Source organism: Artemia franciscana, unplaced genomic scaffold (assembly GCF_032884065.1).
Source record: "Artemia franciscana unplaced genomic scaffold, ASM3288406v1 PGA_scaffold_62, whole genome shotgun sequence".
In the NCBI taxonomy this organism is placed as follows: Eukaryota; Metazoa; Arthropoda; class Branchiopoda; order Anostraca; family Artemiidae; genus Artemia; species Artemia franciscana.
Window position 1 is genome coordinate 214,639 of NW_027062701.1, and position 12,493 is coordinate 227,131.

The 12,493-nt window shown below is 35.9% G+C and overlaps 1 protein-coding gene across 7 annotated transcripts in view; it reads left to right on the forward strand.

Moving 5' to 3' along the window:
• Positions 1–12,493, forward strand: part of LOC136042075 (ribosome biogenesis protein BMS1 homolog) — a 109,077-nt gene that overhangs the window by 15,694 nt on the left and 80,890 nt on the right. For all 7 annotated transcript variants that reach the window (XM_065726962.1, XM_065726967.1, XM_065726960.1 and 4 more), the window contains exons 3-4: positions 481–601; positions 9,167–9,357. In XM_065726962.1, coding sequence (XP_065583034.1) covers positions 481–601; positions 9,167–9,357 — 312 coding nt within the window. The remainder of the gene's footprint in view (positions 1–480; positions 602–9,166; positions 9,358–12,493) is intronic.

The window sequence follows — 12,493 nt, forward strand, 5'->3', positions numbered from 1 at the left end:
CCCAAGCTTTTTAAATAAATTTTCAAATAAAATTAAATCTATTCAAAAGTGTATCATTTCTATAATCTTTTTAACGCCAGACGTCCTTGAATAGCATCCTCGAAACTTATTCTCTTGTTTGGCACATGGATAGGCATTGTTTGGACAGATAGGCATAAAAAAGTTTGGTTATCTTTATTACATAGCTCATCAATAGCTAGCTCCCAACGATCTTATTTTTTATCTGATTTACTGTTTTGTTTACACCTCTTTATGGTCTCTTTTTTACTGTGTTTTGTCGAATTTTGCGCAATATTTACATGTAGACTTTTTGGTTTTAGTTTGATTTCTATGTTTTTTACTTTTTTCTTTTGGAGCTTGCATGCAATTTTAAATTGCGCTTTTTGGGTATGTTTGAATCCGTGTAAGCATCCTCAGTCTCGCCGTCAGTCGAAACGACAATGATATCTTCTACATTTTGTTCATGGATTCTATTTTCAGGTCGTAAAGCAGAAAAGAAAAAAGGGAAAAATGAGCATCAGCAGGATTTAACAGCCCAACAAAGAAACCCGAAGGCATTTGCTATTAATTCAGTCAAAAAAGCACAGAGACAATTTCATCGGTAATACATTTTAATTTTGTTCTTGCTGTACTGACAGTAAGAGCAAATCAGCTCTTACAATTCTTACGTGGTGTTGACCAGTGATTTATGCAAACCTCACTGTTAATGATTTAGTGGAAATTAAATATATAAAAACTAGTTTTTTAACTGAAAGTAAGGAACTACATTCAAACTTAAAACGAACAGAAATTACTCCGTATATGAAATGGGCTGTTCCCTCCTCAATGCCCCGCTCTTTACGCTAAATTTTGACTATTACTCTCAACTCTACTTTTTAATGCAGTAAAAATGTTAGCGTAAAGAGCGGGGCGTTGATGTAAATATTGATATCAAAGTTCCGTTTTTTAGAGTTTTGGTTACTATTGAGCTGGGTCGCTCCTTACTACAGTTCGTTACCACGAACTGTTTGATATATGTGTGAAATTGTCGAAGGGATTATTCAGAAAGGTTTTAAAAAAAAAATTTGTTTAAATACAACTTCTTGTTAGTGCATCCTTAAGTTAGCGATTTAAATAATCATTCACACATTGAAGTGATTTTTAATATCAGACTTAATATTTAAAGGGTTTTTTCACAGTTAGTACCAGTTATGTTGCAATATCAGTTCTATCATTGAATATTATTACCTACTGCTTATTTGACGACAATATACCTTGAACCTGGGACATTACTAGCAACAAATTTTTTTTTTTGGGGGGGGGGGCAATATGTCTTACCAGCTTGCTTGTCATTTTTACTTATTGCTTCATACCTTATTTTGTTGTAAGAAGCATCTCTACAACAAACTAGTCACCTAGCAAAGCTGCTTTGATCAGCGTCAGATAGTAAACCTTCGAATTATGCAAAAAAAAAAGAATTGAGTTTAACCTCCCGTTTCGTTTATTGATAGCAAATAGGTGTCATGAGAATCCAACAATTTTACATCGAATCCATCTGATAAGACCCATCATTTGTATCTTATATTTATGAAAAAAAAGCTTTTACAAAAAAAACTAAGAATTTAAACCAAAGACAATCAGAAATCTTGAATATAAACTAATATTGATCGACTAAATTATTATAAGAACATTACTGTGTTATATTTTGTTGCAACTGCATTTTTTTTTAAATGCAGGTTTCACTCATTTATTAAGAGTTCTCTGTTTTGTTATTTGAAAAATAAAATAAAATAGGGCGTCAAGAATCAGTATTATCAGATTTGTTCCCTGATTGGTTCCGTTGGCTCTGAGGTTTTAAGTGAGGTGTTATATGTCCTAAAATTTTAAAGCAGATCGGCATAAAAAAAACAACAACGTATATTTTGCACTAAGAATCAGTATAACCACAGTTTTCTCCCAAAATTTACTGTTCTTTATAATCTCCCCCCCCCCCACAAAATAGAAGTCTATGTATTTTGACAATCTGGCAGCATGCAGCACCTTTCGATCTGTCTTGCTACTTAAGTGTGCCTAAGTTATAAGTCTCGTAGTAGCTTAAAGTGGAAAAAAAAATTATGTAGGTATAGCAAATACAAAAATCTGCAGGAAAAAATAGGCTAACCCTTTTACCCTCTCCCTTAAACTAAAATAAATAGGAACTTGCATAATTTATGGTCCTTGTCCAAGTGGCTGGGGGTCATGTCATCCTTATAGACAAATTTGTTCTGTGTTTCGACTGTTTTGAACTAAATGGCTGTCTCAAAATTTTTTCTCAGATGTCTGTAGACTGTGTGGGAAATATTGTGTGGGAGGGGGGATGGTTGCCTTCAAATCACTTTCAACTCTCACAAGGGGCCCTAGATTTGTGACATCAAAATTTTAAGGACCCATTTTCATTTTCAGGATATTGCATATAGACCTATGGTATTTTGATAACCGAGATCGACATCGTGTCTTTTGGTTTAACTCTGCCCTTTCCTCTAAGTGATAATTTAACGTCCACTTGCTCCATTCAGTATTCCCTTAAATTATTAAATTAATACTCCTAAACCGCTCCTGAGATATTACAATTGCGCCGTTTTAATAATCTGGCAGCACGTAGTGTCTTTATTTTTCTCGCTTCTTAACCAAGCAAGAATTTTAAGTCCCATGGGAGATTACGCTGTCAAACCTTAGTTTTTGTCTGAATTAGACACAAGAATTATTTAGCCCCTTTCCCCTCACCCAACACTTATTTTTAATTCCCTCTGCCACACTCTCTTCCTTTCTGCTGCATTGCCTGAAAATTCCAACTCCATTCCGCAAGCCGTTTCCAAGCCGATTACAGGTATGCTGTTTCGATAAACTGCATAGGCATGGTGCTCAATTTGTATCAGCCCGCACTCTCTCCCCAAGTCGAAATTTAAAATCTATTTGACGCCAATCCTATGCTTCCTCAAAGTTTCAATTTGCTTCCTGATGCTGTGAATTTCCAGTTCCCAAGATAGTGCAGATATTGCTTTTTCATAATCTAGATGTGCATAGTGTCCCTCAATATTCCATGAATGCTCTGACTTAATACCCTTAGTTATTCCTGAGATATTGCACAGACGCCATTTTGACAACCTTGCAGCACTTGTGTGTTTTTTGATTTGTCTCGCTAGTGAACAATGCATAAATTATAAGTCTCATAGTAGCTTATAGTGTAAAAATTTAATTTTTGTCGGGATCGGAGGCCAAAATTATTAGGCTCTTCTCCCTCCCCCAACACTAAATTGATATTTCTCTTGCCCCGTCCCCCTCTTCATTTGATAAAGAGTACATGAAAGTTTCAACTCCATCCCCAAAGCGATCCCCAAGATATTGCTGACATGGCATATCGATGCACTGGGTTCTGATTGTATTTTCGATTTACTTCTGCCCCCTACCCATATTAAAATTTGAACTCCATCTCCTTCCTTCTCATATCGAAATTCCAGGTCCAGTTGACGAAGTCAAGTCCAGAATTTGAAAATAAAGTGCACAGGGCGCCTTAAGATGTGCTCGGGTATGCGTGTCGCTTCCAGGTTTTACTCGTCGGAAACAGTGGAAACCATGCGTAGTGAATGATCCCTAAGAGATTGTTCGACACACAACTAATCAGGAACAACATGAGACGAAATTGGCTTGATCTGCCGAAATTTTGAATGCATCAACTATAGTTGAAGTCTAATTTTCATTTAAAGATATATGAAGAAGAATATTCAGAATATTTTCTGTTTTTATGGCACTTGGTATTAACCAAGTGACATATAGCAATCGCAAATTCTGTCGGTCTGTCTGTCTGTCGGTCCTGGTTTTGCTACTTTAGGCACTTCTAGGTAAGCTAGAACGATGGAATTCGGCAGGCCTATCAGGGACCGGACCAGATTAAATTAGAAGTAGTCGTTTTCCTGATTTGACCATCTAGGGGGGGGGGGAGTGGGGGGCCGGTTAATTCGGAAAAATGGAAAAAATGAAGTATTTTTAACTTACGAACGGGTGATCTGATCTCAATGAAATTTGATGTTTGGAAGGATATCGTGTCTCAAAGCTCTTATTTTAAATCCCGACCGGATCTGGTGGCATTGGGGGGGAGTTGGGAGGGGGAAACCTAAAATCTCGGAAAACGCTTAGAGTGGAGGGATCGGGATGAAACTTGGTGGGAAAAATAATCACAAGTCCTAGATACATGATTGACATAACCGGAATGGATTCGCTCTATTTGGGGGAATTGGGGGGGGGGGAGGTTTAATTTTGAAAAATTAGAAAAATGACGTATTTTCAACTTACGAAGGAGTGATCGGATCTTCATGAAACTTCATGTTTAGAAGGACCTCGTAACTCAGATCTCTTATTTTAAATCTCAACTGGATCCAGCGTCATTTGGGGGGGGGATCCTAGAAAATACTTAAAGCGGAGAGATCAGGATGAAACTGGATAGGAAGAATAAATACAAGTCTAAGATACGTGACTGACATAACCGGACCGGATCTGCTTTCTTTGGTGGAGTTGGGGGGGGGGTAATTCGAAAAATGAGGTATTTGTAACTTACGAACGGGTGATCAGATCTTAATGAAATTTGATATTTAGAAAGATCTTGTGCTTTTAAGCTCTTATTTGAAATTCTGACCAGATCCTGTGACATAGAGGGAGTTGGAGGGGAAAACCGGAATTCTTGGAAAACGTGAAAATTGGGGTATTTTTATCTTATGAAACTTGATATATAGAAGGATCTTATGTCTCAGATGCTCCATTTTCGACTCGAATTGGATCCGAGGACATAGGGGGTTGCAGGAGGGAAATAGAAATCTTGGAAAATGCTTAGATTTGAGAGATCGGATGAAACTTGATGGGAAGAATAAGCACAAGTTCTAGATACTTGATTGACAAAATTGGTACGAATCCGTTCTCTTTGAAGGAGCTGGGGGGGGGTGTGTTAATTTGGAAAAATTAGAAACGTCATTGACGTAATCGTACTGGATTCGCTCTCTTTGGGGAGTTGGGGGGAGGGGTTCAGTGCTTCGGCGAGTTTGGTGCTTCTGGACGTGCTATTACGATGAAAATTGGTAAGCGTGTCAGGGAGCTGCACAAATTGACTTGATAAAGTAGTTTTCCCAGATTCGACCATCTGGGGGGCTAAAGGGAGAAGAAAAATTAGAAAAAATGAGGTATTTGTACCTTACGAGTGGGTGATCGGATCTTGATGAATTTTGATATTTAGAAGTACATTGTGACTCAGACTCTTATTTTAAATTCCGACCGGCATTAAGCCTCTAATTTTCCTTTTAAATCAATCTATTGATTCTTAGAATTTTGTTAGAGCTCATACCATATGAGCTCTTGGCTCTTAGCTCTTCTGGCCTCGTCACAAGTGCCATATGAGCTCTTAGCTCTTGCTTTTTTTGTTTTGTTTTTTTGCGGATACGCTCTCATTGAATTCTCCTTATTCTCTATATCTTACCCTTTTACGACTAATAACCATATTTGTGGCTAAATGGTGGGTTAGCCTTATTGCTGGTTTGTCGGAATTTGCCGTACACTAGAAGCAAAAACGTATGCGGGTTCTGATTAGCATGTTATTTCGCTTACCTGTATTTGGATCTGTGTTTATCTCTGATCCCTCATTATTGTAATACATAGAGTAGATAATCGCTTCTCCGGCAAAACTTCCATTAACCGGGCTCACATGTCTGATACTCATAGAGGTACAAAATAATTGTACCTCTATATAACAATATATAATATACTCTATATAACAATAATTTATCGGTACAAACATGTTTCTTTACCCTGTTCGCTAATTTCCACTAAAATTTTATAATTTTATAACTTTTAATTTTTAATAAATGTTCGATCTATGTTCGATTTAATTGGACTCAGTCGCCGTAAATCCTGTTATTGTTCAAATTGATAGTACTCATATCTTGTGCGGGATGAGATTGTTTTCCCTAACCAGATTATCAAACAGTTCGTGGTAACGAACTGTAGTAAGGAGCGACCCGGCTCAACAGTAAACGAAACTCTAAAAAGCAGAATTTCGATGCTAAAAGATATATCAAAAGAATCGGATTTTTATGCTGATTTCAAATATATAAGTTTTATCAAATTTAGTCCTTGTCATCAAAAGTTACGAGCCTGAAAAAATTTGCCTTATTTTGGAAAACAGGGGCAAACACCCCCTAAAAGTCATAGGATCGTAACGAAACTCACATCATCGCATTCAGCGTATCAGAGAACCCTATAGAAAAAATTTCAAGGTCCAATCTACAAAAATGTGGGATTTCGTATTTTTTGCCAGAAGACTAATCACGGGTGCATGTTTATTTGTTTTTTTTTTTTTTTTTTTTTCTTTTCCCCAGGGGTCATCGTATCGACCAAGTGGTCCTAGAGTGTTGCAAGAGGGTTCATTCTAACGGAAATGAAAAGTTCTAGTGCCCTTTTTAAGTGACCGAAAAAATTGGAGGGCACCTAGGCCCCCCTCCTACGCTCATTTTTTTCCCAAAGTCAACGGATAAAAATTTTGAGATAGCCATTTTGTTCCGCATAGTTGAAAACCACAATAACTATGTCTTTGGGGATGACTTTCCCCCCACAGTCCCTGGAGGAGGGGCTGCAAGTTACTAACTTTGACCAATGTTTACATACAGTAATGGTTATTGGGAAGTGTACCCACGTTTTCAGGGGGATTTTTTGTTTGGGTGTGGGAGGGGAGGGGACTATATGGGAGGATCTTTCCTTGGAGGAATATTTCATGGGGGAAGAGAAGTTCAATGAAAAGGGCGCAGGATTTTCTAGCATTACTATTAAAAAAAAAAAAACAATGAAAATATAAACATGAAAAAGTTTTTTCAATTGAAAATAAGGAGAAGCATTAAAACTTAAAACGAACAGAGATTATTACGCATATGAGGGGTTCTAAAAATACTTTAGCATAAAGAGCGAGGTATTTAGAAGGAGATAAATACTTCGCTCTTTATGCTAAATTATTTTTAGTAATTTCAACCATTTATTCTACGGCCTTTCTGATTCAGGGGTCATTCTTAAAGAATTGGGACAAAACTTAAGATTTAGTGTGAAGAGCGAGGTATTAACGAGGGGACAAACTCCCTCATATATATAATCAAAAAAATAAGAATATAAAAGTTTGTTACGTAAGTTAATTCTTAAGTTACGTATATTTTTTACTAATAAAAACGTTCGTTAAAAATTAAAAGTTCTAGTTGTCTTTATAAGTAACCGAAAAAATTGGAGGGCAACTAGGCCCCCTTCCCTATCCCTTATTTCTCAAAATCGTCTGATCAAAACTAAGAGAAAGCCATTTAGCCAAAAAAAGAATTAATAGCAAATTTCATTTTAATAATTTATGTACGGAGAGCCAAAATCAGACATGCATTAATTCAAAAACTTTCAGAAATTAAATAAAAAAACAAGTTTTTTGAAATGAAAGTAAGGAGCGACATTAAAACTTAAAACGAACAGAAATTACTCCTTATATGAAAGGAGCTTTTCCTCCTCGACACCCCGCTCCTTGCGCTAAAGTTTGATTCTTTCTCGCAACTCTACTTTTTAAAACAATAAAAAATTTTAGCGTAAAGAGCGGGGTGTCGAGGAGGAAAAGCCCCTTTCATATAAGGAGTAATTTCTGTTCGTTTTAAGTTTTAATGTCGCTCCTTACTTTCATTTCAAAAAACTTGTTTTTTTATTTTATGTATCTGAGGCTCATTAAAAATTATTTCAATTCTTGATTTACGCTTTTTGGACTTAAGAGGATAGTCAAGAAATCAGAGAACCTACTTTTTTATACAAAGCAATTCTTTAATTAGAATTGATTTAATAGTATAAGATGAAACAAATTATACAAATAAAAGTCAATAGGAGGAAATCCTTTATTTGATTGTGAAACAACAAAAAATTCTGGATATTTCGATTACATGTACAATGGCCGTCGCCAGTAGATAAACAGATTGGAAATTTGTCACTTAAGAGAGGAAAAAAGTAGCTTTATTGAAATATTCATTTCCTGAAGATGGTGCTTTTTGACATGTCTTTTATGATAAAAACGTGTAAATGCAACTTGTTTTTGCTGCTGGTATGAAAATTTGACTTTTCTTGTTTTTTTTCTCGCTTTTTTCAAACTAGGTATTTGGTTAGGAAATCACTAACAACGTTAAACATTTATTAATTAGAGAAAGAACATGACTTCATTATTAGTATAATTATACTTTTATTTTTAAGTGAAAAGTGTACATTTAACTAGTTTGATTTTATTCTGATAGAAAGTTAAATATGCTTAGTTATTATTCTAGTTCAAACTAGGCACCATAAGTTGGTAGGGGATTGAGGCAAGAGCCCCCTCTGGTTTTTTAACCATGTGGATTAGAATTCCTTGGACGATTCCGATTGAAACAAGTTGTATATGTCTACCTTTCTGCTAAAAGTTTTGGGAGAGAATGGCGGTTTGGAAGGGTCAACGGCCGAGGTTGGCGGCTCCAATTTTACAGATTGGAAAATGTCGGTTGTTTCTGATTTAAACAATGTACTAAGTATTCAACTTTCTGCTAAAAAGGGGGGTAGGAAACTCAGTGGGCCTTGAACATATCTCGCTTTTTACTGAGTCTGAAATTAAGTCATTTAACGCCGCTGAAACATCGAACCTATCCGACGGTTGGGTGTGTGCGTGTGTGTGTGTGGTTTGTCATGCCCAATGGCAAAAAAGGGTTAGGGGGACTATTCGCCAGTTAATCAGTGTCGACCGTTTAAAAAGCAGTACTTTTGATTAAACGAGTGCCCTCCTAAGTTTCCATGCTCATCCCTTTTATACAAATAAGCAGAAAATGATATATGGGAGATACTGCGCTATTTATTTAGTCTTAGTCTAAAATATGTGATTTTGTGAAACGAGGATAAAATAATAACTTAAGTAATTTTGAAAATCACACTACCATTGTATCATACAAATGACCAATTAAACATGAAGAAAGAAACAGGACTAAGTGTTTTCTTGATAATGGAAAAGAAATAATTTAAAACCGTCCATCCCTTGCTGTATTGTTCTTTCTTCATTTACGCGCCCGATTTTTGGAAGAATGCTATTTATTATTCCTATTTTAACAGGCTTATGTTCACATTTGTCTTAAATTAATTTTAGGGCTCAAGATTTGAAAACAAAGAAGCAACATATTCCATTGGTGGACAGAACCCCAGTGGAACCGCCCCCTATTGTGGTTGCCATTGTTGGTCCACCGAAAGTCGGAAAAAGTACACTATTGAGGTGCCTGATAAAAAATTTCACTAGACAGAATCTATCAGAAATCAATGGTCCCGTAACCATAGTTTGTGGTATGTATATGTTTCATTATTCTCTCATACTTTTTTTTAGTTAAGTAGCACTTTTCCACGTCTTATGCTTAATATAATATTTACAAATAACAAATGGGACTTCATGATTATGTTTATTTGCGAATTTTTATCCGTTCTGCTCCCGGTGTGATGTATCCGCAAAGTTGAGCGGTTTAATATAAAAAAATTAGGTAGTGTAACTCAATCGCAATTGGATATGAAATGCTGTAAGAATTTGACAACTGTCTTGATCATATCAATGGCGGAGTCAGGCTCAGCGTTGGAAACAAATAAACACAAACAGTAGATGATAAATGGGAGAAAAGGTACAGTCTGTTGTGTTGTGGCCTTATGAAAAAATTTGACGACGTTCCAAACATTCTGACTGAAGCAGCTATTTCAAAATGTTCAATGGGTGACATGGGGGGGGGAGGATATATGGTATTATCAGGATCGAAACTTTTTTGTTTCGCACATCGTAAAATAAATAAAGATACCGAATAAACTCATTTGTGAAAAAGTCATAAACTCAACAATTAAACTACAAGGGGATCATGGTCATTACTTTTATTTTAGTCGAGTGACCAAAGAAAGCGAAAGAAAAGCAAATAAAAAGTTAAATACAAATAAAGCTAAATAAACATTGAAACGCAAACAGCCTAGCGAGTATCAAAAAGCTGACACAATTTTTGCCATATAGGCGACGAAAGACCCAGAAGAAGGCATATAGTGCCACAGCTAGCTTCTTATTTGACGTAAACAATTTCTGAGACTACAGTGGCTTGGCGTGACAAAGTGAAAAACGCAGTACCAACAAAAAAAACCGAGTCAATTCAAATTCAGTGAAAAAAGAAGAAACTTATAAATGTTTTGCCCGCTACCTTTACTCAGCAGTCCTCAGTGCGAGAAGAAGCACATTTTTTTATTCTTCTTCTTATGCTAGGGAAGACTGAGTGGTGGACTCGGCCGAAAGATTTTGCATTTTAATTTTCGCTGGTTATGAATTACCTCGTTTTTCTTCGTTGTAATACGTTTTCTTGTTTTGTCATTGTTTGAAGACGCAACGGTACCTATGGGCTATTATATATTCACAACGATTATAAGACGATCACAATGATAGCTATAAGTAGTTAGAAGGGGTTGTTTAAGTGTTGACAGACGAAACTAGGACACATCCTCTTAGCGTCGAAATAACAAGGTAGCTTATGCACAAACCGCAGGGGACATGTTTACATATTCTGTATGTATATGTAAGACATGTGTTCATGTCAACCATGAATAGTATGAATTTAAATAAGAGACAAACCAAATAAAATTACACAATATCCATAAAAAAGAAAGCTTCACATTCACCTTAGAAATGACATAACCGAGGGAACAATAGATTTCCTCCAAGAAACACTGACCTCAAAGCATAGTAAGTATGAGCATTATCAAGCAAATACCGATCAAAAGAAAACTGAATTCTTGAAAGATAATGACATTTTTTTCAGAAGACTCTTGAAATTATTGTATAACATAACATGTGGGATAACGGATAACAGAGAGAGAGCTGCGGGTGAGGTACATATACTCTTTCTTTGTGGAGTTTACGAAATATTCTGATCACTATCGGGGCTGTTACAAATCTTGAGTTATTTTTGTTAAGTTTAGCTGCACCTGTTTCAAATACAATGAGGATATCAGCATAACGTAAATTGTTCATACATAAACAGTCAATAAGACGACCATGCTGATTAGGAATAAGACACTTGGGAAGGTCATCACAAGAAACTGAAACAGAAGCGAAAGCAATACAAAATCTAGGGAGCACCATTTACTGCTTGAAAAGATGAACTCGCTTATGAACGCTAAGGAATGTTAAAACGCTACCTGGTAAACCAAAAAGAAATAATTCTTAAGTAAAATGGGGATACACCACGACTTTTTAGAATATCAGGAACTTTTAACGACTCACTCATTCAAACGTTTGACGCATCTCATCAAAACAACCACAAATATTTATGGACCATAGTCAGTAGTACTCAATAATAGTACCCAAAATCAAAATTGCGACCTCCACTGAATGGTGATTCTTACAGGCGAGCTGATTACTTTTAGCTTTTAGAAGATTCAAGGCTTAATAGTGACAAACGTAGAACAAGTTTGGTATTGCTTATTCTAAAGCTGTAGGCCAAAACTTCAGAACAGCAACTAGGGTTATGCATACAGTTTTACTGTATGTGGACCAAGGTAACATCCATTCAAGGTTAAGGAGTATCAGATGAAAATAACCATAGAAAAATAATAGTACGAGAATCAGCTTAATCAGCTAGCTCAGAGATTAACCGTCAAGTCTTTCAAGTGAATTAGACTTCACTGTATGAATTACAATTAGAATGGCAGTGGCCAAAAAGTGATTGTATTCATGTCATCCCTGGCCAATGTCACTGGTTGAATAAGCCAAAACGTCGAAAAAATTAAAAGTTCGTGCAAAGTACTTGCTTCAAAACCACATATGGTGAGTAAGCTGTAGATTCAAAAGACGTCTGGACGCGACATTAAACTACTGAATAAGCTATGACTGCAACGCTTGATTCTAAAGATATTTTAAAGAAGTATGCACTTTTTGATTCAAATATGGGTACTGGCACAAATTGAGCCTTCAGGACAGATGACACTGGCTCATAACTAAGTTACAAACCCCTACAACGAGCAGACAAAACTATATCGTAAGTTATAATTAAAACTAATGGAAATTATTATGAATTAATAAATGAACTAAAAATGATACAAACTAAAAATAATAATCAAGTCAAACTCGAAAGAGAACAAAAGATTGTACTGAGAAGGATGCAGCCCCCCCCCCTCAAACGCACTCAAGGCTAGTTTGTTTGCGCTTTACTGACAAAAAAATATATTTTGAACAATTATTATTTTTTCATTTTAACATTCAAAAATTAGAAACAGCTCCAAGGGACTCCTTTCCTTGGATGAACTACTATGTTTCAGACAATCAGTTTAGTTTCGCTAGTCTAAAACGCAGTAAATTTTCGTCAATACTTCCTGCCTTTTAAATTTATCATTTTCCACTGTGTAGAAAAACAATTAACGATCCATATATTGATTCGCGAATTCAAAATACTGATTCAGCAAG